At 47.4% G+C, this 23,415-nt stretch overlaps 10 protein-coding genes across 10 annotated transcripts; 4 read left to right on the top strand and 6 right to left on the bottom strand.

Moving 5' to 3' along the window:
• Nucleotides 1–36: 36 nt before the first annotated feature.
• On the bottom strand, nt 37–1,640 carry LY89DRAFT_723631 (uncharacterized protein). The gene is made up of 3 exons (XM_018218832.1): nt 1,184–1,640; nt 848–1,137; nt 37–793 (listed from the first exon to the last, which is right to left on the bottom strand). The coding sequence occupies exons 1-3, from the start codon at nt 1,523–1,525 to the stop codon at nt 202–204; spliced, it is 1,224 nt and encodes a 407-aa protein (XP_018064765.1). The 5' UTR covers nt 1,526–1,640; the 3' UTR covers nt 37–201.
• A 97-nt stretch (nt 1,641–1,737) lies between these two features.
• On the bottom strand, nt 1,738–3,986 carry LY89DRAFT_689666 (NAD(P)-binding protein). Its single transcript, XM_018215948.1, has 3 exons — nt 3,060–3,986; nt 2,015–3,011; nt 1,738–1,965 (listed from the first exon to the last, which is right to left on the bottom strand). Exons 1-2 carry the CDS (start codon nt 3,716–3,718, stop codon nt 2,042–2,044), a joined length of 1,629 nt encoding a protein of 542 aa, XP_018064764.1. The 5' UTR covers nt 3,719–3,986; the 3' UTR covers nt 1,738–1,965; nt 2,015–2,041.
• A 158-nt stretch (nt 3,987–4,144) lies between these two features.
• Nucleotides 4,145–5,157, bottom strand: LY89DRAFT_656182 (acyl-CoA N-acyltransferase). Its single transcript, XM_018212368.1, has 3 exons — nt 4,999–5,157; nt 4,665–4,950; nt 4,145–4,613 (listed from the first exon to the last, which is right to left on the bottom strand). The coding sequence occupies exons 2-3, from the start codon at nt 4,946–4,948 to the stop codon at nt 4,376–4,378; spliced, it is 522 nt and encodes a 173-aa protein (XP_018064763.1). The 5' UTR covers nt 4,949–4,950; nt 4,999–5,157; the 3' UTR covers nt 4,145–4,375.
• Nucleotides 5,158–5,673: 516 nt separating this feature from the next.
• On the top strand, nt 5,674–7,366 carry LY89DRAFT_596308 (putative MFS transporter; the record flags this gene model as incomplete). Its single annotated transcript, XM_018209912.1, has 4 exons — nt 5,674–6,291; nt 6,342–6,705; nt 6,753–6,817; nt 6,866–7,366. 4 exons carry the CDS (start codon nt 5,674–5,676, stop codon nt 7,364–7,366), a joined length of 1,548 nt encoding a protein of 515 aa, XP_018064762.1.
• A 599-nt stretch (nt 7,367–7,965) lies between these two features.
• On the top strand, nt 7,966–8,908 carry LY89DRAFT_596531 (alpha/beta-hydrolase; the record flags this gene model as incomplete). The annotated part of the gene is made up of 2 exons (XM_018209927.1): nt 7,966–8,136; nt 8,192–8,908. The coding sequence occupies 2 exons, from the start codon at nt 7,966–7,968 to the stop codon at nt 8,906–8,908; spliced, it is 888 nt and encodes a 295-aa protein (XP_018064761.1).
• Nucleotides 8,909–10,767: 1,859 nt separating this feature from the next.
• On the bottom strand, nt 10,768–11,835 carry LY89DRAFT_787441 (uncharacterized protein; the record flags this gene model as incomplete). The annotated part of the gene is made up of 4 exons (XM_018223074.1): nt 10,768–11,213; nt 11,264–11,370; nt 11,448–11,543; nt 11,613–11,835. 4 exons carry the CDS (start codon nt 11,833–11,835, stop codon nt 10,947–10,949), a joined length of 693 nt encoding a protein of 230 aa, XP_018064760.1. The 3' UTR covers nt 10,768–10,946.
• Nucleotides 11,836–13,221: 1,386 nt separating this feature from the next.
• On the top strand, nt 13,222–15,153 carry LY89DRAFT_596526 (uncharacterized protein; the record flags this gene model as incomplete). The annotated part of the gene is made up of 3 exons (XM_018209926.1): nt 13,222–13,562; nt 13,773–14,145; nt 14,215–15,153. Coding segments are annotated over 3 exons (1,653 nt in total), but the record flags the coding sequence as incomplete, so codon positions are not given.
• Nucleotides 15,154–15,823: 670 nt separating this feature from the next.
• On the bottom strand, nt 15,824–17,246 carry LY89DRAFT_260461 (uncharacterized protein). Its single transcript, XM_018206269.1, has 8 exons — nt 17,153–17,246; nt 16,736–17,050; nt 16,387–16,440; nt 16,282–16,335; nt 16,162–16,215; nt 16,042–16,095; nt 15,908–15,972; nt 15,824–15,836 (listed from the first exon to the last, which is right to left on the bottom strand). The coding sequence occupies exons 2-7, from the start codon at nt 16,855–16,857 to the stop codon at nt 15,951–15,953; spliced, it is 360 nt and encodes a 119-aa protein (XP_018064758.1). The 5' UTR covers nt 16,858–17,050; nt 17,153–17,246; the 3' UTR covers nt 15,824–15,836; nt 15,908–15,950.
• Nucleotides 17,247–17,836: 590 nt separating this feature from the next.
• LY89DRAFT_787439 (uncharacterized protein) lies at nt 17,837–18,899 on the top strand. The gene is made up of 2 exons (XM_018223073.1): nt 17,837–17,951; nt 18,033–18,899. The coding sequence occupies exons 1-2, from the start codon at nt 17,928–17,930 to the stop codon at nt 18,714–18,716; spliced, it is 708 nt and encodes a 235-aa protein (XP_018064757.1). The 5' UTR covers nt 17,837–17,927; the 3' UTR covers nt 18,717–18,899.
• A 590-nt stretch (nt 18,900–19,489) lies between these two features.
• LY89DRAFT_656175 (uncharacterized protein) lies at nt 19,490–21,614 on the bottom strand. Its single transcript, XM_018212367.1, has 6 exons — nt 21,061–21,614; nt 20,888–21,012; nt 20,586–20,833; nt 20,417–20,534; nt 20,304–20,371; nt 19,490–20,250 (listed from the first exon to the last, which is right to left on the bottom strand). The coding sequence occupies exons 1-6, from the start codon at nt 21,211–21,213 to the stop codon at nt 19,844–19,846; spliced, it is 1,119 nt and encodes a 372-aa protein (XP_018064756.1). The 5' UTR covers nt 21,214–21,614; the 3' UTR covers nt 19,490–19,843.
• Nucleotides 21,615–23,415: the final 1,801 nt, after the last annotated feature.

Raw genomic sequence — 23,415 nt, 5'->3', positions numbered from 1 at the left:
GGTCGCAATAAGTAGCTGGGTAAAGTGAGTTGATGTAATTGTTAGACAAATTATACTTTTTCTTGCATTGCTAGACAAATCTTTCTCTTCTTCCCTTTCTAATTAAGGGTGAATTGGACAATAAACAAATTGAGGGAAAAAGTTACCTAAATTGTTGATCTGGTTACCACGATGAGACAACGGACCTTGGAAAGTTTAACACTAAAGAAATACCAACCCCACCACCAAAGAAACCAACAATTTTACACTATTTCCTTCAAAGCTAGCCATAACTCTCATCGAGCCACTCTTCGCCGTAGCCGTAGCCGTAGCTCCCGTCGAAGCAGCCGTCGCACCAGAACTCACCCCGCCAGACCCCGCACTCGTCGTTGACGATCCAGCCTTCGAACTCACCACCGAACTCCCACTGGCACCTCCACTCGCACTTCCGCTCGCTCCTGAACTCGCCGCCGCAGCACCATCCCACGTCGTCACGCTCGCACTAGCAACGACCTGCGTCCCCTTATACAAACTCCAAGTCAACACCACGCCACTAACCGGGGTGCTCAACCCGCCCGCATTATCCGACAACGGATCCGAGCCGTTCTTCGGCAGGGTCGCGGCGTCGAAGAATGTATTCTGGATGCTGGGATCGTAGGTCGGACCGGGGGAGATGGTGAAGTTGTAGGGGAGTGCGGTACAATTTGTTCCGGAGAGGGCGGAGGAGCAGGTTGAGGAGAGGAGGGAGGAGTAGCCAAGGAGAGGGAAGATGGGGACTTGTGAGGGGTCGGTGGTGGGGCATGAGTTGAAGAATCTGGGTGCTTTTAGCGGGGAGTTGTGAGAGGGGTTAGTTGAGGGATGGACTTACGTCGAAACTGCACTACTAGCTCCGCAGCAATTACAAGTCTGTGACTCCTGGATACAGTTTGGCTCGCATTTATTTTCTGCTTGCAGAGCAGCGATGTTGTTGTTGCAGCGATATGTTTCGCCTGCTCCAGCACGGTTCTCGTTTAGATGCGCGAGGTAAACGTAGCCCATGTTACAAGAGCAATAGCCAGGACCGTCATGTGGAGCTGGGACGTATGGTGCGAGTTCGGTAGCGATGGGACAGTTCTCCACAGCGTTGATTGCCAGATTTTGGTACTCGCATCCATACACCTGAGGGTCATTAGTAGACTTACAGGCGCGGAAGAGGAGTACGAACTCGATTCCAGCAAGTGCTTAAAGCGCAATTTATCCATTGAGTGTAGGCAATACAAGTGGTCGTCTCAGCACAGACGGCATCAGGGGTGTAGCAGTTGTTCTCGTCGGTGCACTCGCCAGTCGTACAATACTTTGCGAAGAGAGAGGTTGCTTCATTTGTTGCGGCAGTCCAGCAGGAGTCGAAGCCGCTTGGGTCCGCACAGCCTTCGGATGTCATTGCCAATTGACCTAGGGAGATGGAAACATGATTCAGCAAGGCAAGGAGAAGTATGTATTTCGTAAACATTTTTTTCGAGTCTAAAGTGATCAATGAATTACTTGGAGAGCGCCTGCAGTTCAGCATCCAAGAATCGAGTCCTACTTCAGTCCCAGGTGAGGCAATTTATATTGAGCTGAATAGAAAAACAGAGACAGCGAACCTGTTTGGTCCCGAAGTATGTTCAGCTCTTCAAATTAAGGTGGATCTTCGGTAGATCTAGAAGCTTGTTTGCAGCCACAATTTCCATTTTCGTACAATATAGACACGGCTGGGAACTTCTCAGCCGCTTCACTGAAGGGGCTGATTGGGTGGTCGCTTGACGTGCCGTTTTCAGGGTCCCCAATCTGGATTTAAAATCAAGATTCCGGGGTCACAAGAGCGTGATCAATTAATAATTATGAATTCAGGAAACACTGTCCTAATTCAGTGCAGTGAAGTCGAAGGGGGTACATGCACGTGACCAGGTACCAAGTGACTTCGCCGCCATCCGAGCGGCTCTCATGGTGACTGAACTTAGATAGTACCTAAAACAGTCAGAGGATAACAAACAGTCATTCAACAGAAACGAGATACCTATTCAACAACTGAGATCCCGCAGCTCTACCTAGACTTCAACCTCCCCTCAACCTCCCTCTCCCACCAACTCTTAAAATCCACCACCACCCTCCCCTTCCTCGCCTCCTCCGCCGCAAATACAGCCGCATGACTCCTAATTATCTCCTCAACCCCACACCCAATATACATCCTCTGCGCCTCCTCCAACTCCTCCCCATGATTCTTCACCCGATCAATCGCCAACACAAACTGTCTCGACAACCCATGATCTCCGTCTCCATGGCCACCATCTTTCGGCACGGAAGGATAATGAACTTTCTTCTGTCCGGTGCGGAAATCTTGGACTGTGATCGAGTCCGAATCGGCGTAGATCTCACCGTGTACGCCGTATATATTCGTGAATCGCTGACAGATTTTCTGTGAGAATGCAACCATGTGCAGCGTCGCTATCTTGGCCCCTCGTCCTGTTAATGCTTGAACGGGGGTTTCGCCTCCAGAGGTTATTGGGTCGTTGTCCCAGGTTAGAGTCACGGTTTGATTGTCGCAGACGTCGTTATCGGCTTCGTATACACAGCGGCCGTACCAGTTCTTACTGCTGACTTCACTTGCTGGTGTCGAGGCGTTGTAGTCTTCACTTAGCCTTTCAAGAAGTGCCTTTTCACCAGCTTCTTCGCCGCCTGCTGCGACACAGTCTTCGATCTCTGGGAGAACGATACTGACGAAGTGTTCTTGGCGACTGCCCATTTGGCTTCCGACGTAGATTCGCTTGGCTGAGAATTGACATGATGGTTCGTAGGCGCAAGAGAGGCAGTTCGTGGCGTTGCCGGCCTCTGTTGGCTTTCGTCCTTGGTGGAAGTACTGCAGGGATCCGGCTGAGCTGATTGTACTTGGTTGGTGAGCTGGTTTTGATGAATTGGGTGGTGGAGAACAGAGGAGCCAGAGGAGGATATCCATGTCATGACATGACTTGGCGAGCAAGCTTGGTGCGGATGTTGATTCTTTTCGCCAGTTGCCCCTATTCTCGTCAATTATCTCGTGCCAAACAAGTCAGTAAGATACTAACCGAACGTAACTATGAGTAAAATGCCACCACCCAACAGGCTCAGTGTGATTGACACTCATCACATCACCAATAACTTTCTCCTCAACCAGTAACTTCCGCAACAGCATATTATGCGGACTATACCTCAATACATGTCCAATCGACACAATCTTCTTCTGCTTCGCCTCCGGACCCGAAACCAGCGATCGATACATTGCCACGCAATCATCCAAACTCGTCGCAAGCGGCTTCTCACACATAACATGCAACTCCAGTGGCGCCAACCCCACCACAACCTCCCTATGCATCTGGTCCTGCACACAAACAAACACACCATCTACACCCTCTGGCACTTCCTCCCCATTCTCCGCCCTCTTCCTCCTCTCCAATTCCCAGGCTACGAATTCTTTCCAATCTCTAAATTCTTGGCCTTCTGACGGAGTGCCTTTGCCCCAGATGTATTTCCGTCCTAAGAGGCGACGCTTCACTTCGATGGGTTCTACGACCGAGACGAGGATCCCGTTCGTGGACTCCTGGATTGCGTTCGCGTAGGCATTTCCTCGGTTTCCGGCTCCGATGATGAGGAGACGAGGGGGAGAGGTCGAGAATGGGGGGCGTTCTGGGCCGGGGAGACGGACGATGTCGTGGTCTACGTCGTCGGTGTTGGCGTGGGGTGCCATTTTGAGGCTATTTCCAGTCTCGATGTTTTGAGTTTGTGTGTTGAGAGTGGTATTAAGAAGAGAAGGCTCAGTGTGTCGACTTTCAGCCTTGTTTGAAGATGGTGGACGAGAATGGGGATTTCCCGGATGTAACGTCACGGGAAAAGAGGTAGGTTCTATCACGTTGTTACAATACGATAATATGAAACACGGCTGGGTTCGTCGTTGGTGTAGTTCTTTGCATCTCTCTGCTTGTTGGCGTTTCCGGGGATGTGTGGTGGAAGTGAGGTTTGCCGGCCGTGATCGGAAATAGACAAATCGCCATTGGCGTGATACCTGCTCACTGGTTGACTCGGTAAGCGTGGAATGATAGGAGATCATGACTCGTGCTATTCTTGAATCTTTCTCAGCTCCGTGCCTTCTTCGCATCGAGGGCAACATGCATGGACAGAACTCTTTGCCATAATGATTTGTTTCACCTTTTCGCACACATCATCTCAAAGCGGGACAATGCCCAACCATACTCGCTTCAAAGTCGCCTTTCTCTCAGAATTCAGTATCATTTCAGCGCACAATTCCCATCTATGCTTTTGTCTAAGTCCTAATTACTCCCCTTTCCTTTCCAAGGTCGTCTGTATGGAATAAGGATCCGATTTACAACTGGAAGCGAACTTCGCCTCATGAAGGCTTCACATCATCATAGAACTGTCCCATATTTCTTCCTCTCTTCTCAAACCCGCACTTAATATAAAAAGGCTCATTCTCCTCACTGCAACCCAAAATACTCTTGTAGCAACCCACATTCTTGGCGACAGAAACAAGAGCTTGAATCATCTTCAATCCCAGCTTCTTGCCTTGATGTTCTTTCCGAATGGCAATTTCTTCAATATGTGCAACATTTCCGAGGTTACGAATACTGTAGTCTCCGTCAATCACATTGCCCACAAGCGTGATCTTAAAAACTCACAACTTTCGCTCTACAACCACTGTCCCCGTCCCAACGATTTGATTTTGATGCTCGATGACCAAGAAGTAATGGATTCCCTGGCCTTGGTTCTTCATCCAATCATATCGCTCGCAGAATCGCTCTTCCGAGACATCTCCTGTCTCTGTCAAGACTTGGATACATTCGAAAAACCCTTTGTGATAATCTTCTCTCTCGAGTGGTCGAATTATATATGATTCGGGGAATGAAGCTGCGATGTCTGCGGAGATGACATTAGGCGAGAAGAGGCCTTTGGGGGTTGCCATTCTAGGAAAATGAGTACACATGCAAAATCAGGGAAGATCTCCGAGATAACCATCACGGTATATTAATCAAAGAATCCCAACTGCGTGGTCTGGAATCAGGAATTCCGACAAGGAGGGCCCGGTGAAGTTCCAAACCCGTCAGAGACCCTCGAACTACATGAAGAACGGGATGTTCCCGAGTGGTTCGAGATTCGAGAGTGGGAGTCGAGTCATATCACGCTTCATTAGTGCAACAGCGATCTCCTGCCGGTGAAATACGGACATTCTCGGCAATGTTACCCCACCTTCCAATCTCGCCCCATTTTTCCTCCGCAACGACCTGTCAAAAGCAACAGAAACATCTTCCCAGGATACCGCCTCCAGATAAACATTTGCTGCGATCGGGTTCTAGAAGTGTATAACACCGGAACGAAGCGGAATCAATCATTTCCCTTTGGAGATAACATGGAACGTTGCGAAAGCTTGATCAAGAGACAAAAGATAAGCATCACATCTTCGCGTCGAACTTGCTAAGATCCCCACCGAGCTATCGCGAACCCTGGTCCAGAGCACGAGGACCATGCCGCTTATCGAGCTTATATAGCACGAGGGCATCCGGCATCCTTGGGAGACAGCATTGTTGCAATCCAACCCTCTTCACCACTTTGCGCAAGAGACCAGCAGCAACCATGGGAGTCAACGACGACGTCACGCCGAGCGACAATGTCCAAGAAACGCAGGGCGACATGAAGAAAGGCGGTCTCCTCGAGATTGACACCACGCGCGAGATCACGGGCGCGGAGCACGATCTTGGTTTCTGGGCTGCGGTGAAGCAATACCCGACCGCCGTTTTCTGGGCCATGTTCTTCTGTATCGCTGTCATTATGGCGGGATTCGATGCACAGCTCGTAACGTCTTTCTACGCACTTCCGGCATTCCAGCAGCGTTTCGGAAATCTGTATGAAGGAAACTGGGAGATTTCTGCGCCATGGCAGACGGGTCTTGGGATGGGAAATCCGATCGGACAAGTTCTAGGAGCTCTTGCTTGTGGATGGCCGCTTGAGAAGCTTGGACGAAAGCTCACGTTGGCTATCTGTTGCGTGTGGTCGATTTGCTTCGTTTTCGTACAGTTTTTCTCCACCTCGATTGGGATGTTGTGTGCTGGAGAAATTTTGGGTGGTCTGGCGTATGGTTTTTATGTTGTTATTGCACCGACGTATGCCTCTGAGATTTGTCCTTTGGCGCTTCGAGGTGTTCTCACTGCTTCCGTCAATCTGGCTTTTGTTATTGGCCAATTTATTGCGCAAGGGTGTGCTGCTGGTCTTGAGAGTCGTTTGGATGAGTGGGCTTACAAAGCTCCATTCGTAAGTCCATTCTCAATTTTTCCAGGGACGAAACTAACTCTGATTATCAGGCAATCCAATGGGTGTGGCCTGTGATCTTGCTCGCCGGCCTGCCATTCGCTCCCGAGTCACCATACTGGCTAGTCCGAAAGGGCCGCAAGGAAGATGCAAAGAAAGCTCTCGAGAAACTCTCTTCCTCCAAGCACCGCCCTGATCTCGACAGCGTTCTCGTTATGATCGAGCAAACCGATCTCCTTGAACAAGAACTCGAGGCGACGACGACCTACTTTGACTGTTTCAAAGGTGCCAATCTTGCGAGAACCGAGATTTCAATCATGGTTTATCTTATTCAAGTCATTGGCGGCAATCCTCTCATCGGCTACGCAAACTTCTTTTTTGAGCAAGCTGGTCTCAGCTCCTCAGAGGCTTTCAATAGTAAGTTGTCCTTGAGCCTCAAATGAAACAATACTGACAACAGCCAGTGGGAGTCGGCAACACCGCTCTAGGTTTCGTCGGCACATGTCTCTCCTGGCCACTAATGTCATACGTCCGTCCCCTCCTCTTTCCCTCCAAGTCACTCACTAACACCCCACAGTTCGGCCGTCGAACAATCTACAACTCAGGCATGGTCCTCATGACTGTTCTCCTCTTCATAATCGGCTTCCTCGACTTTGGCCGCAGCCACTCCGGCGCAATCTGGGCGCAAGCCACACTAATGGACATCTGGACCTTCACCTACCAAATGACCGTTGGCCCCATCTGCTTCGTCATCATCTCCGAAATCTCATCAACGCGTCTCCGTGCTCGAACCATCGCTATCACGACCGCTGTTCAAGCCGGCGCCTCTATTATCTTTACTGTCGCCATGCCGTACATGTTGAATAGCGATCAAGCGAACTGGAGGGGCAAAGCGGGGTTCTTGTTTGGGGCTATTAGCTTGGTGTGTTTGGTTTGGTGTTGGTTTAGGATTCCGGAGAGTAGGGGACGTACGTTTGAGGAGTTGGATATTTTGTTTGAGAGGAAGGTGCCAGCGAGAAAGTTTAAGGATTATAATCTGTTGGCGGAACATGATGAGACTGCGCATTTGTCGGCGTAGATTGTAGGATCTGAGTTCGCGGTTTGATAACAGTCTTTGAATTGCAACATCAAGATTTGAATACAAGCCTTACGTGCCAGTCAGGGGGGCCGAAATGATCCTGGTGCACATGGTTCGGTACGTGCACAGGCTTTACTCAGGGCTAAAGAACAGTTGCTCATATCTGCAGACCAAAAGGAGCCTCGCTAAAGATCAAATTAACCTTGGGTCTCTGGATATCACGAAATATAACCCGGTAGGCTGAATTGAAACTTTGTTTAGTCCGGAATTATATATGAGTAGACGGCACCTTGAATTTTGACTGCGTCACTACGTTCCCAGTCTGTTCCCAGTGGACACAATTTAACGGTCAAGACACAAGGCATTTCCAATTGTACACGGCATTGCAATTCCTCTGATTTCTGATGTTCAAACTTTCATCTGTAGTTATTTTTCTCTAGCTGCTATAGATCCTTGTTCAAGCTGTCGGCTCCTTGAGCAAGCCAAAAGCTTAGCCTGAGGAAATCAGTTATTTAACTCCAAGTGCCAGATCATCGAGTCGTCACGACATACTCGCATCTCCTACTACACACATTGGGACTAATTACCACAACATCACAATGCATTCCACCAAACTCACAAACCTGCTCTTCGTAGCATTCAGCACTCTAGCAACATCCCAAACCGCCAAGCTAACATCAGTCCCCAACTTCGGCACCAACCCCTCCTCCCTAACAATGAACATCTACGTCCCAAACACACTCGCCACCAAACCCCCCATCATCATAGTAGTAAGTCCCTTCTCCCTTCTCCCTGTTTCCCAAGCAACAAAACGCACCCCCAAAGCCCCACCCCTGCGGCGGCAGCGCCCAAGACACCTTCTCCCGCGTGGCGACCAACCTCCCAACCTACGCCGACAAACTGGGCCTCATCCTCATCTACCCCGCGACGCCCACCACCAGCGCCTGCTGGGACGTCCGCTCCAACGCCTCCATGACGCACGACGGCGGCGGCGACACCCTGGGTCTAATCAGCATGGTGAACTACATTTTGACCAAATACGCCGGCGACCCCACGAAAGTCTTCGTCACGGGCTCCTCGTCCGGCGGCATGATGACCAATTTGCTACTGGCGGCGTACCCGGACGTGTTTGCGGCCGGCGCAGTGTCCTCGGGGGCGCCGGTCGGGTGCTGGGATGGGACCACGCCGAATAGTATCGGGGGCCCGTATTGCCAGGCTGGGAAGACGTATTCGGCTACCCAATGGGGGGAGTTTGCGGTGGAGAGTGACAGGGGTTTTAATGGGACGAGACCGCGGTTTATGACGTGGCATGGGACGGCGGATAGGGTGGTGGCGTATGTGAATCTGGGGGATCAGTTGAAGCAGTGGAGTAGTGTATTGGGGGTGCAGTGGACGGGGAATGTGACGGATAGTCCGGAGAAGGGGTATACGAAGATGGTTTATGGGGATGGGACGAGGATGGTGGGGTATAGTGCTTTGGGGGTTGGGCATATGGTGCCGTTTCATGCTGAGGAGATGCTTGAATTTTTTGGGCTTTTGTAGTTTGGGATTATCTGCTTTGCATTCGATCAAATTGTCTATCAAGCCTACTTTAAGAGAGCTGTCCACCTTCCAAAGACTGCTTTTCTCTTGCTTGATAGAACTCCTAACCCCATAACCTGAATAGTTCTGGACACCCCAAGTTCCAACGTGTCCTTCATATCCGCCTTCGATACATGACACAATGCAGACAAAAGCTGATGAATCGGGTGCTGACTCCCATACTCTCCGTGTAGCAGCTTTTCCAACTCCAGGAGAAAGTCAGCCACGAACGAGAAATCGTACTGGTATGCCAAATCTTTCCTGAGCAGCCGATGGCATACTCGCCAGAACCTAGTGAGAAAGACATGATAGTAGACAAGTTGTTCATCTACGGTTGGAGGCTCCATGCTTTGCTTCACACGCTGCACTGCAGATGGATCCGTCAACTTTGTCAGAGTCCGCGACATCCACGGATGGCCCCTCACAGTCAAAAGTCGCAATTCTCGGTGCGGTTCTATATTCTCAGTATGTTGAAGCTCTTGATGATTGGATACTACCTTTTCCTCTTACTATTCAACTATCGCTTGCCTTATCTAGTTCTTGTAGAGAAATAACTATTATGTCACTTCTATCCTTATCACGAATCACAAAATTGACAGAATCTCTCCCCTGCTCCATTCCTTTCCGCCCTCCGCGCATCCCGGACTGCTTCGCACGCCAAATCGAGCAGTTTTGAGGTATTCTCACTCTCGCTTCACCCTCGGCTCAAATTACTCGCGCGGCTTGCTGCTGTTTCTTTTAACTGCCAATGATGATGTGCTTTGAGTGGTGATACTGACCAACCCTGTTGGACGTGAAATAGAACAATTGTAGCCTGACATTACCGCTATAATTTGAGCCGACAAGTGACCGCATAGACGTTTTCCATTTAGATGGAGGACTCTTCCCTTGACCCCAAACCGAGTATGCGCGTTCCACAATCGTGCCTGAGCAGGCTGAAAGATATATTATTTGGATCTATCTGCTTTATATTCCTTGGCATAGCTGGCTAGCAGAACTTGAAGCACGTGAATCTATACAAGAGCAAGACAGCCACGAGCTTCAAACAGCTTTTCAAGTTCGCTCCCGCTGTCCCTGAATTACAGTCCTCAAGAATCGGAAAGCTTTTGCAGCAGCTATGAAACTTGCTCCAACCACTTGTTGAGATCATACAAATTGAACAGAAGTGTATCAAGCCATCCAAACTGGCGCCAGATCTTTCATTCCTCTTCTGTTCCTTTCATATACTCCTTTCCCGTGTTGTACTTCCAGATCCATCGGGAATGGATGGTTGCGTCGTTCTTGTACGATTCCTGATAAATCATTCAGAAGACATTCGTTCACCACTTCCATGGCCTTAGTTTCGGAGGCTTCAATTCCACCCCTCCACTCTGTGGGTTGCACGTGAAGCTAACCCTGCACGTGTAGCTAATTTTCTCTCTTCACCCTTTCGTCGCCTTTCCTCTCGTTCCATTTTGTGGTCTACAGGATTAAATCAATACGCCACCTGGCATACCAATACATCTACTGCTATGAGAAGCGACGCTCGACTATACGGACAAGACTTTCATGGTCTAGTTGCGAGGCCAGGAAAGAAATGGCGATTATGCAATGCGATACAGTGATCAGATGACTCCCGCAAGCTGACTGACACTGGAACACGTGAAGGGGAAATGAGTATTGATCGGAACCACATGGAGAACAATATCATGATATCGAGCAAAGATGTGGGCGAGACGAGTTGTATTTTGATCGCTCTGCAGTGTTGCACTTAAGCATTTCTGCCTACCTACATCCCACTCCTCCGGGCCAGGAACATTTCCTCCCTCTCGTGAACCAGAGGATGCGCGGAGATTTCTGAGGTATCCAGGTGGATCTTGTTGGCTGGAAGGGTAGGTCCAATTGCGAGCCGTCACAACGAGCAACAAGCAATTGAGCACGCAGACAACTGTAATAAAATGAAGACGGCCCTCCCTCTCGTTCGGTTGATGTGCTGATGCCGATCTCGATATCGCAATATCTATCCCAAAATTCCCGTATTATTGGTACTTCGATGTATTGTCGCAAAGTCAAATATAGCGTCCCAATCGCGGCATTTATGTGAGATGTCCAGGCCGAGATCAGGCGTGAAGGGCTCAAGAGTCGTATCGCCTGCGCACATGATAGCTTGGCGCAAGTACTCGAGACAATGTGTAATATGAACGTGACTGATGTAGTCTGTCTTTTCGGACTGGCCATCACCCTCCAGTACCGAATCGACATAAAGGAACTTTGATTTGAGAATTGCCTAAGTCTGATGTGAGCAGACAACCTTTACTCGAAGGACTGACAACATACAACGCAATGTAATTGGTGATACATCGAGACTTGATAATGGCTGATTTTCTCTGAAGGATGAAGACCAAGTTCTTCCCAGTTGGGGACTTCAATCCACCCCTGGCCCACTATCACGGTATTCGTAAGCTTTTGTGCCTGAATGTTCACCTTGGAAGAAGGAAGAAGCATCAAGAGTAAAGCATACTTGGGTCTAGTCCATCCCATACCGAACCATTTGGATCACTGGGGTCCGAAGTTGTGTAACGCTTGTCCGAGTACCAAGGTACTTCTATCAAGGAAACTAAACATGAGATGTTAGGACTCCGCTTGAAACTCTGTGACTTGTTTTCAAGCTTGAATGGAAACATACTCTCGTGAAAGACACCCTTCGAATGAATGTCGAGTCTGACGTCGAATCTGAATCTGTAGTGCGTAACTCCGTAGGCCACCAATGCTCCGAGAATGGTTGACAGAAGGCAAGTCAATATCCATTTCAATCTTGTTTTTGGTAAATCGGGTTCGCGAATCTGCTGCTCTTCATCTAATGATGAATATGTGTAAGGAAATGGTTCCGTGGACTTGGGCTTAGACATTATAAGATTCCTCAATCGCGCGATATCAGAGTTGGGAAACAAGCAAATGTAGGTGTATATGGATAGTTCATACTTCTGCTCTAACTTATCTGCGCTGGGCTCCAAGCAACTGGCATCGCAACTTTCTGTATCAGAAGGTGCCCGCACATGCAGCCAGTACAGGCAAGGCGATGCGGGGTAGGGTGAGGAGCAGCTCCTGAAGGAAGGGCGAGGCGAGGCAGTCATACCTACCGTTATCGCCTCACGCATGCGTGAAGCTACCCCGTATTTCGGTACTTTACGCTCGGTCCGCTGGCACATTTCTGAACTTGCATGAACAGCATGGCGAGTACCTCGGGAATTATGCCATGCAGTATGCCTTGCTGTCACTGAACGACGGCCTCATCCAAATGCTCACCGTTCAAACTTCACATTGAATCCTTTTCAAGGATATAGGCCTATTAGAATTGATAGTCCTAAGGTTACAAGAGCTAAAAGAAGCACGCCTTCTTGGCTGCAGCGGAAGTGATGTGCTAACTTTGATACCCGTCGGCTTCTTTGACATCTCACGTTTGATCATTGGTTCGGGTAATACTGTCAACATTGCTTGTGCGCGCTTGTATCGATAGCTCCGTAGCGAATGCATGTTTGCGGCGTATTGCTTGAGTTTAGACGAGATCCTGAAAAGGCAGGCGTTGAGCCTCGTCGCTCCACGACGAATGAGACCATTCGAATCGTATTGTCTAATCGTGGTGTCTCCACTTTTAAGCACGACAGCTGTTGATCGGTGTGACTAAGGATCCTTTACCGTAGACATTTGCCTCATGAGACCATGATTTTGTAGAATTTTTGTTTCACATTTATGCATCTTGGCATAATCTTATACGATCGCAGGGTCTCATAGCAATGGCTTAATCATATGTATCTATTGATTAGTAAACGAGAGAGACTCTTTACTTCAGCTTGTGGTCTTATACGTAGGAGGGTTTTATATAAATGACATGGTCTTATAATCCCAGTTTTTACGGTGATCTAATTATGCCAACTTCGATTGTACTGCATTAAGTACGTCTGTGGCACAGCTTCCTACAGAGTGGCGAACGGCAGCCCAATTCAGGTTTAGCCTCCGTCTCCGTGCGTTTTTTCCCTGTTAGACTATTTGTGGGGTCGTGGATTATTATGGGGTTGGTGGAAACATTATCAAATTGTTTTGTGGAGACGCTGTAAGCTGACCAGCCATCAATGAAAGCAACAAGAAAACAAATACAGTGCACTATGAACACGCTTGGTGATTCCAACAATAGCTGTCCTTCGAAAACAATGAATGGTGGTGTGTATTTACTCTTTACCTCCTGTAAACGCTATCTAGCTGTATTAACATATCTGACTTGAAAAGTTCGAGGTTTACGAAGTCTTCATGGCTGCTGGACTTGTCGATTGCGTAAGAAAAAATGTGATGAAAAGCATCCGCGTTGCATAGCATGTTCATCACTTGGCCTCTTGTGTGACGGATATGGTCCGAAGCCTACCTGGATGGATGGAGGTAAATCGGAAGCCGAGATGACTGGACGAATCAAGCAGATTGTCAAACAGACTACACAGCGCAAAAAAATACATCGAATGTCTAAGAGGTCAGCAAGAAGCCAGCCGACATGTTTTGAGTCGTCATCAAACTCTCAATACCTCTTATCACCCTTGGAGATTTCTGCTTCATCATGTCAACAATTGGCTGTTGAGCAGACCAATCTGTTAAGTGCTGGAGCTGATGGTGAAAATATTCTGGATTTCTCCCTTTTTGAAAGGCAAAACAACTCTTCTTGGAGCTACGATGTTGAAGCTCTTGCCGGGGACAATATCTCCTGGCTGCCGGAAATTCCTCTCGGTCACGATTCGCTAATGAGTTTAACTCCTCCGCTGAGCATATCAGAACTATCTCCCACGACTGAAACATTTACCAGTTTCAATTGCATGGACATCAAAGAGACAACTCTGTTTATGCATTATTTCGATCAGGTCTTCAGTAATCAACTTCGATTCTTTGGTCTCTCATCTGTCAATACAGATAGAGGCTGGCTTCTGTCCCTGATGACGCAAACGAGATCTTTGTATTCTGGCATGTTAGGCCTCAGTGCTTGTCATAAGCAATCCCTACTGCTTCAGCAAACTCAAACGTACTCGGATAATTTCACGTACAGTCTCCTGGAAAAATACGTCGTAGACGCATACAAGGAACTGCAAATGTCCGTGGAACAGTCCGGGAAATGTTTTCCGAAAGACTTGAAAGCCACTATAGAGGCGGTTGCTTGTATCATTCAGTTGATATTTCTCGACGTCAGTTCCCTTTGAGCCGCAATTGAGTGTATGATGGGAAAAACTCCAGCTAACACAAAGATTACCTAGAGGCTCAAAGCATGTAGTGATTCGCAGATTCATATGAAAACTGCATCTAGTCTTATTCAGAGCTTGCCAAGAACTTTCTTTTCAAGACCCGGCACATCTCCCTCCTTGATAGACACACCCACAACAGAGCTCGACCTTCAGTCTTTCCTGCCAGACAATTCAATTCAGTATACTGATTCAGGTATATCATTTCAAGATGTTAGTGCGATCAAGTTCTGCGTCGCATCCTTTGTGTGGTTTGATGTGTTATCATACGCCTCTATCAACCTGGATATCACGCGTACAAATCATCGACAGCTCCTTGAATATCACGATATTCAATTGGAGCAATTCATGGGTTGTGAAAACTGGGTCATGATGGTGATAATGGAAATCTCTATTTTAAACAAGTGGAAACTCAGTCGAGAAAGAGCTGGCCTCTTGAGCACAATTGACCTTGCAAGGCGAGCTATCAAGATCGAAACGCTTCTTAAAAGTGGTTTGGAAAGAATGGTCAAGTCTGAAAAGCCTACATCTTCTTTCGAGGAGCACTGGGATAGGAATTGGGTCTCAAGACGGACTGCCACAGTGACTAAAGCATTTGCGTATGCGTCGAGAACCTACCTTCATGTAGTTGTTTCTGGTGCTATTCCAGAACTGCCTGAGATAAGAGAAAGCGTATCTCAAACAATTGAGGAATTCAAGAGAATGCTGCATCCTCTCGAAGTCGAGAGTTTGACCTGGCCATTGTGTGTCACTGGCTGCATGGCAACAGAAGGGCAGAGAGATTTCTTCGCCGATCTTATGAGTTCTGCCAAGATTACCGAGTCGTCTTCAGGACAAACGTGGAAGGCTTTCCAGATTGTCAAAGAGTGTTGGAGATTACGGAATACGGACTCGGGGAATGTTGATTGGAAGTCTGCTATGGACAGCTTAGGTTATCGGGTCTTACTTATATGATTCGATTTCTCAACTCAATGCTGATAAGCTTGATGAGCAGCAACCTCAATTATCAGTTTTAAATATGGTGACTTCCTCCCCAAACAAAAACTCGTCTTCTACAATTCTTATCACTTCATCTTATACCCAAACAAGATTGATATCATCAGCCTCATTGACAGTGCTATCGATCACGGGATGCTTACTCGATTTGTCGAGAAAGTCTAACTATATTATGGTTTGCGTTTACTCTCTCCGTCCTCCAACATCACCAAGTAAATTACAAAATGAATGATTCACGCAGTCACACATGATGTAGCAGGATATCTACATCGTCTGTATCTCATTTTCATCCCGCAATCTATGTTTCGGCACTCCGAAGAAGCGCTACACCTCTCGGTATGGTGCCAAACAATGATTTCGGCATGAAGTGAATGTCACGTGAAATTCCAACAGATACTATATTTGAGTTGAGCTTGAAGCTCCTATTCAATGGGCAGAAGTGCCAGTCTATAGAGAATCCTCCCACTCCTGAGTCATATGAATCCTTTTGGAGATCCATAAACCTGACAATTGCTTGGATCGCTCTCAGGAAGCAACTGCTTGCATTGCATGTAGATAACATAAGAGAGTAAAGAGATCCTCCGATGCCTTCTACCGCAGACAGTTTGGGTTGAATGTCACACGCTCATAACATTTGGAAGCTTTCAAACATAATTAGCTATCAGACCATAACGTAAGTGATTACTGATTGTAAATAAAGGAAGATACATACACTCGTCGGATCCGGCGATTCCCCTTTCAGAAATTTACTGAGTTTACTCGGCTGCAGTAGCATCACTACGTCGTTGTGGTTAGCTCTCCCTCGAAAGAAAAGATTTAGTCAATTATAATACTGGAAAAACATACTCAGTTTTTGGATCTCTGTAGAGTCTCTTTGCAAGTGTCTCGGCAGTAGCCTCTCTATATCGTCTCGATTAGCTCTCCAAATAAGATGTAAATATTCACTTATAAAATGAGAATACATACTCAGCTTCTGGGTCTCTGTAGAGTCTCTTGGCAAGCGTTTCAGCGGTTGCATCCCTATATCGTCTTGGTCAGCTCTCCAAATAAAATATGACTATGGACTTATGATGTGGGAAAACAAACTCAGCTTCGGGATCTCTATAGAGTCTTTTGGCAAGTGTTTCAGCGGTGGCATCCCTTCATCGTCATGGTTAGCTCTATATTGACTTATGGTGTTGGAAAACAAACCCAGCTTCTGGATCTCTGTAGAGTCGTTTGGCAAGTGCTTCAACAGTGGCATCGCTATATCGTCTTGGTTAGCTCTCTAAAGTGTAGACATTGGATCATTATGGAGGGAAACTAACTCAGCGCTTGGATCTCTGTAGAGTCTTTTCGCAAGTGCCTCTACAGTGGCATCACTATCGTCTTGGTTAGCTCAACAAATAACATATAAATATTAATCATGGTGTGGGAAAACACACTCAGCCTTTGGGTCTCTGTAGAGTCTTTTTGCAAGTGTTTCGGTAGTAGCATCACTAGAACGCCTTGGTTAGCTCTTCACAACATAGATACTCAGTCATTGTGGAGGGAAACTCACTCAGCGCTTGGATCTCTGTACAATCTCTCTGCCAGGACTTCTCGTCGGTTTGCTATTGGCGTTGCAAACGTAGCAACTCCAAAGACCAAGGTCACCGTTGTCAAGATCTGAGTAAATCGCATGATTTCGGAGATTGCTGCACTTGTGATGTGGAGATGATTTTCTTCTGTGGACGATAAGACTTGCCTTTGAACTTATATGAAGACTATGTAGATGAGTAAATTGTCAACCAACAAAGTGGTGGGGCATGGTGATCATCGCGCCTCGCCTTTCCCTCATGCGAAGCTAGTTTCTTCTCCAAACAAATGCGAATAACTAACCCAATCCAGTATCAGATAGGTGTATGTCCATACTGTATCTGATACAACCATGGAATAGAGGAATGTACGGCGAGCCGCTGCCGCTAATAGTTCTTACAAGGTTCACATAATGGTCTCTGAGCTTTTCAGTATCACGATAACGTGGAGGTTTCCTCTTTTGTGAAAGTCACCGGCGTGCCGCTGTCGCTAACAACGGTCCGTTACCGAGTAGGTGCAGCCTTTGAGCTACACCTGCAGTGGCGGCGTGCCGCTGACGCTAACGACACCCTTCCCGATTACGTACAAAATCTCCGACTTCGTAAAATACAAACTAGCGAGGACCAGGGCTAGAATTGTGTCAGAAAATAAAGCACATAAATCAGAAATTCTCTGAACAAACCGGTTTATTCTCTAACTACCAGGTTATACTCTCTGCGACCTCAATACGATTGATAGGCCAGATAGATCCTCAAGTGCGAGCTGCGGGGAGGTGCCGTGACGAGAACGGCATGCGACAGGGTGTTGTACGTATACAAGAAAGCTAGCGCGATCTGGTGAACGAACGAGCCCATACATGTCCCTTGCTCCGTTGAACCTGCTGCATTCGCTGCATTCTCCAAGCATTGTCTTCGTCTCGCCCTGCCGTTCATCAATTGACATCTATCGCCTTAGCTTTCAGAAGGTTGACTTCATGCACGCTACTTAGCTATCAAATATTGTTTTCATTTGCGACTGTCTGTGAAACTAATTTGTGCTCTGAACACTTACCATACGATAGTCCAGGTATTGGTTTGGACTTGGATTCAATCTTCAAGAGATACATCTATTTGTTTGGGTCAAATTCTCTTGCACAACTTCTCTGAGGCCATTCAGTACCTATAAACACTGGAGACATGACCGAGTTCGTTGCATGGGCTGTGAGTTTTTCCCCTTTACCAAAGTTGTCCTCTATGTCCAGCCAGAACGGAAAATTCTGACCACTTCATATCACAATCTAGAAAATGGCTTTCCAATCCAAGCACGAATACAGCCCTGTTGAAGTTGACGAAACTTTCAAGGCTACTCAAGGGACAGAGAAACGTTCTTCGCAACGTAATTTTATGTTCATACTTGTGGTAGCTGCCACTGCTATCCTGTCATCCATGGTTACTTCACTGGTCACGATGCACTACTATGGACCAACGATTTCACAATTCTCATCCTCTCCAGAGATCCAAACCTCTACACAATCCCCCATGGCAGTCACACCCAAATACAGCTGTGGGAATTCGTCCACTGAAGCGCTAGCTCTTGGCTGCGTTTTCGACCCTCTCAGCGTGAATTGGATTCATACAGAGTGCTCCCACTATGGCATCGAAGAGTTCAAGGAAATCACTGATCCTCGGCCTAACATGAAGTTCCCATTTTGGAGAGATAAGGCTGGAACAACAAGAATTCCAGACGAACATGCTCTATCTCTCTCAGACGAGTTTCATACCACGCAAGCCTGGCATCTGAGTCACTGTGCCTACATAATTCTGCGGCTACATGATGGCTATCTCCGCGGGGCTAGGATCGACTCCAACACCAATGAGTTCATACACACTCAGCATTGTCTAGAGATGTTTGTCGAACTGATATTGAAGGATGAGGAGAAGGATGTGATCAACACGACTGGGAACGTTGGATTCATGACGTGCTAAATATGGGATCACACCATGGAGAAATAGTATGTCGGGTGGAAGTCGCTTTGTGGAGATTGTTTACTCAGGTCATGAGCCTAGACTCCCGAGGTCATGAGCAGAGCTTTTGGAGACAAGATCGGAGGATACGTCATGTGATTATGACAGCTTGTGTGTGGCAGCTGAAAAATGCCTGGATTCTGGTGGTCATAGTGGCTATAATTAGCCACTCTCTTCAGGGATCTAAACGAAAGAATCTCCGTAGAGCTATAGGACAGACAATGGTTCTTATCGTTCTCCCCTCATTCACCTGATGACATTTGACATCCAGTGTCTGACATTGACGATTACCCTTTATCAAGTGAAGATATTGATCTCAAACAAAAAGCTCTCTTGACTAGATCTGACAAGGTGGACAGATAATTCTAGCAATGGTAGCAAAGAGGACTCGTGGTTGAATCATGTAACCATATGTCTCTTCTGCCGCTTTCAATATCCCATTTCCGGAATCCGGTTGAGAGAGCTGATCAGGGGAGAAAAGGAGGTTTCTTATAAGCCTCGTCAAATATAGTTGCTCTATAAGCCATGTGAAACGAAATGGAATTCTTGTCTTTCCCCTCGCGCTCGCGGAAGGCCTACCCCGTAGTACTTCGTGATGGTGCATGACGAGCAGGGCTATTATCAGTAGATGTACTGACTTGAACTGCAAGAGCAACTAGATGAGGAAGTGTTTCGGCAATTGCAGAGAACATTAGGTACTAGATGATCCCTTGTCTGCGAGTACATTGTGATGTATACAGAATTACCCTGGCAATCCTCGCACTCTGATTGTGTTAAAGGCCAAGAAAAGTTTGCATTCGAAGCAAACTCGAAAAATTATCGTCTGAGATTGCCAAAGGAGAGCGAGGACTGTAAGAGGAGTCGAGCATGGGCGAAGCTCGACGACCATGCTCAGATGAAAACCTCAATCAGTGGAAGGGAATGAGAACCCAACTCTTCAAATCTAATCCTGTCCTTGACGCATGGAAACCACCTTGATGACGCCGAAAACCAGCTCCAGCAGTGCCATTGTTTGAAACCACCCTAGATATATACAAATGAACCCGGTCCTGAAACCAATATTCTAGTATTCTTACTAAAACAAAATATTATATCATCTCCCAATTCTGACAGCCTCTCTTCGACCAATTACTACTACTCGGGGTATACGGCTCCGCTCTCTCCTCGAACTCAACATAAACCACATCCGTGCACACGATGCTGCTTTCCGAGTTCTCGCCTCTGTGGCCTAAGATACTCTTATCGCTTCTCACGTCTGGTTCTCGTTGTCTTTCCACATCTCTTTGCTCAGCAACGACGGAGGATTTAGTGGTTGATTGGAACGCTTCACTTTTGGGTGGAGTGGAGCTGAGGCGGTAGCTTTGGCGACGGGTAGAGGATCGCGAGCAGAGGCGGAGGAGTTGCGCGATTAGAGGGCGGAGAGTGGGGATTGTAGCGCATAGGATTGTTACTGTTAACTCAGTAGAGTTCCAAAGTATGAGGCCAACTGTTTCATCTGAGGGGAGTATGAGCTGGGGAAATTCGTGTTGGGGGGAAGTTGGTACTTACAAGAGTAGTCAGTTCCTTCTGACACTCTCTTTACGTTGAGAGTTCGGATGACACCGCAGGCCCCAGCACTGAACTATTAGCCTCAGTAGGCAAGATCTGGAAGATTTGCTTACAAAAGCCCTAGGCTCATAGATGATGCAATCAAGTTCTTCTCCCTCCTCTTCATCTGCAAGTTCCAAAGGATAAACCACGGTAGAATTGCAAGGACGAAGTCGGCCGCAGCTGAAATGACTACTTCACGTCAGATTCATTCGATAAGAGTGGAGTATGTCTGTTCTGTACCTCCAGCAACAAGTGATAGCGTGGTAAAGCCATCCGCAGACATCCAGCATCTGGCGACAATAGTTGGGTTCCAGATACTATCAACTGGATCGCAACGTATGTAGTCAAACAGAGCACATAGAAAGCAAATGACGCTGACACTGAGTAGTGTAATATAAAGCACCCACTTGTGCCAAGTGATGATGGTGATTCTGAGGAGGAAAGCCGCTACTGATGCTTTGCTGGTGGCTATCCCGACGATTCCGAAGCTACACAGTTCATCTCAGCATGTTTTGAGTCTCGAAAGAGATTACAAAACTCACGTTTGCCCAATGACCTCTGCTCGAACTCCGTATATGATGTGGTCCAAGGTAAGTTCGTCCGAGTGTCGACCGAGGCCTTTGAGGCATGCTACAGTCACTGCCGTCGCATAGGGTATTAACATCAACTGGTCGACATCAGTACCTCGTCCATTGAACGTTCCAATGCCACTCACACAACTGAATGAAATCAGGAAATCATCCCATCCCACGACTCGATTGATTTGACACCGCGTATACAACCTCATGGAGACGAAAACCAGAGCAATTGCGGCCTCGGTCCATAGCGTAACGATGATAATTGGTCCATACCCACCTAAGTCATCCATGACGACGAAAAAGAGGGCTGCTGCAGTATTTCTCACATGAAGACACTTTGACCTCTGGACCTGCAGTCGATTGTGGAATCGGTAGACACTATATGTTTGTGACGGCGCAAGGTTCGCACCGCGCCCGTCGCCACGCAACCCAAGACGAGCCAACGAAGATTGATATGAACCATGTCAAGAATAATATCATCCAATGAACACGAGAATCACGACTTTGGGAAAGCTGAGTGCCATGGAAATCGAGTTCCCTGAACCACGAGTCAATAGTTCAGTACCTGGAGAAGGACAGCTCCACCGTTTTGGGAAACGTCACAATGCCTTTTATGGGAACAACCAATTGTATCAACATGCTAATCAACCCCTCGTTCAATCGTCTCATTGTGGGGATTTTGAGGAGAAGGATGAAGTGCTCAGAGCCAATCGATCGCTTGCGAGCTCAGGTTCATAAGCGCTTTTCAGCCTCCACCCATCTGGTTGGGCCGCCGAACGTCACAGCTCGTACGCGGTGGGGCCATGTCCGTGCCGGTGTCACACTGCGGAGGAGGGTTGAGCCTCTATTCGTCTCCTTTAAAAATAACAAAAACCGGCGTTGCACGGGAGCTCTCTCCATAGGAGATAAAAAGGTGGCGATATGCAGTGTGATAGTGGCTGATTCCAAGGCTAGCCAATTAACCGAGGCCTTGGCCACCTCAGGGGTAACATCGCTTCGCACCTCCACGTGACAGTTGACTTTTTAAGGAATGCTCTTTGATTACGCGTGGCTTGCGGGGCTTGATGAGTAAGTCATGTTATGACAATCTTCTCGTGTTGTGTTGCGTTGAGGCGTTGTGGTCGAGTCGCTTGCCTATCTTAGGTAAGAGTTCCCCAGGATCTCGAGCTCATCACATCGAAATTTCCCACTTCAGAACTCCCTCAAGCCGCTTGTAATAGCTAATATGCACATTTTGATTACATTCATACTTGGGACGGCAGGTTTTCAGATTGCAGCAAACGGATCAAGTTGCTACAGAAGGTAGACTTTGCGCTTGACTTGACCTCAATTCAACACATCATTGCGGCCGACGAACTAGGGTTTGGGCCTGTCGGCGAGTATTGTTACTGGCGTTCAGCGATGGCTCCCTCTCGCTCCGTCTCCAAGATGAAAATACATTGCATTTGTTCCCAGAGGTGATACCTTCGCACGTTACCGAAATAAAGGCACATAACAGCGTGGCACTGTCGAGGCCGAGGACATCTTAGCTTTCCGAGGTGTCAAATGCCTAGTCCAAAGTCCGTCTCATGGTGCTGGCCGAATCATCAAAATCTATGTGGTTTGAAAGCATCAACGATTGCTTCCTCCTTTTCAAAGTGGAAATATTCGCAGATGAACCCATCGTCCGAGGCTCACATGCTCGAGTATCTACCAGGATAGATACAAGTGCTGCCACCTCTTACTCCGACTTTAATACCTGAAGGATGACGATATTGACTGCTGCTACCACGAAAGTGAACAGACCAGTTCTGGCGAAGACAAGATCACTGAAAGTCGCAAGGCGCAGGAAATTGATTCCAGGCGCATGCGAATGCATGGTATGGTCGAGCCGGCATTCTTAAAGAGCAACATGTTGCTCAGCATGGCGCATAGGGTTAATGGGACCATTTCAACGTACCCACACTATCCTCTTCGTTCCTGGCCCCATTGTGGCAGATACCTAAGCCCTGAATTTCATCTGAATATTTGCCGGTAGGCGCAATGGGGGCGGTTAATATAGCCAAGATTACGGCAATGTCCTATTGACACGACGGAAATAAAGTTTGGGTCGCCTTTATTGGTTGGGTATATAATCTGGGTATCTTTACTCGAGTCAAGAGTTTTGATTGGACAATATCCATTCGAGTTCCATATAATATATTGTGTCTGATTGAGAGTGATACTGCACCACGTTCACGTGGGGACGTCAGATTAAACTTTAATTCTGCAGTGGAACATGCATGCAACGTAGAAAAAGTAACATGATACTGGTAGTACAAGAAAATAGTGCCAGAACTTAAAGAGAGCGTGCTAAGTAGTCAATAATTTGCGGCATTACGAGCATACATTCTTGGTCCATTGTGCTCACGTCTGATAAACATGGCAATCGGTACTTCTCGACCTACTCGCCAAAGGCCCCAGAAATCTACCTGCAGAATACCATCTTTCTTCCAACTTCATAGAAATTCGAA

This window comes from Mollisia scopiformis (genome assembly GCF_001500285.1).
Source record: "Mollisia scopiformis unplaced genomic scaffold LY89scaffold_26, whole genome shotgun sequence".
NCBI classification, from domain to species: Eukaryota; Fungi; Ascomycota; class Leotiomycetes; order Helotiales; family Mollisiaceae; genus Mollisia; species Mollisia scopiformis.
Note: the sequence above shows the minus strand (reverse complement) of the source record. Positions and strands in the feature narration are given on the sequence as shown.

Coding starts and splice junctions, on each gene's coding strand:
- LY89DRAFT_723631 (XM_018218832.1), bottom strand. CDS start 1,525: ATGCTGAACTGCAGGCGCTCTCCAAGTAATTCATTGATCACTTTAGAC. Junction 1,138..1,183: donor TAAGCACTTGCTGGAATCGA/GTTCGTACTCCT, acceptor AATGACCCTCAG/GTGTATGGATGCGAGTACCA. Junction 794..847: donor GCTAGTAGTGCAGTTTCGAC/GTAAGTCCATCC, acceptor AAAAGCACCCAG/ATTCTTCAACTCATGCCCCA.
- LY89DRAFT_689666 (XM_018215948.1), bottom strand. CDS start 3,718: ATGGCACCCCACGCCAACACCGACGACGTAGACCACGACATCGTCCGT. Junction 3,012..3,059: donor TTTACTCATAGTTACGTTCG/GTTAGTATCTTA, acceptor TGACGAGAATAG/GGGCAACTGGCGAAAAGAAT.
- LY89DRAFT_656182 (XM_018212368.1), bottom strand. CDS start 4,948: ATGGCAACCCCCAAAGGCCTCTTCTCGCCTAATGTCATCTCCGCAGAC. Junction 4,614..4,664: donor GTGGTTGTAGAGCGAAAGTT/GTGAGTTTTTAA, acceptor CGGAGACTACAG/TATTCGTAACCTCGGAAATG.
- LY89DRAFT_260461 (XM_018206269.1), bottom strand. CDS start 16,857: ATGCGATTTACTCAGATCTTGACAACGGTGACCTTGGTCTTTGGAGTT. Junction 16,336..16,386: donor TACAGAGATCCAGAAGCTGG/GTTTGTTTTCCA, acceptor ATGACGATGAAG/GGATGCCACCGCTGAAACAC. Junction 16,096..16,161: donor TACAGAGACCCAGAAGCTGA/GTATGTATTCTC, acceptor GAGACGATATAG/AGAGGCTACTGCCGAGACAC.
- LY89DRAFT_787439 (XM_018223073.1), top strand. CDS start 17,928: ATGACCGAGTTCGTTGCATGGGCT. Junction 17,952..18,032: donor CCGAGTTCGTTGCATGGGCT/GTGAGTTTTTCC, acceptor ATCACAATCTAG/AAAATGGCTTTCCAATCCAA.
- LY89DRAFT_656175 (XM_018212367.1), bottom strand. CDS start 21,213: ATGGATGACTTAGGTGGGTATGGACCAATTATCATCGTTACGCTATGG. Junction 21,013..21,060: donor TCCTGATTTCATTCAGTTGT/GTGAGTGGCATT, acceptor GATGTCGACCAG/TTGATGTTAATACCCTATGC. Junction 20,834..20,887: donor GCAGAGGTCATTGGGCAAAC/GTGAGTTTTGTA, acceptor TGAACTGTGTAG/CTTCGGAATCGTCGGGATAG.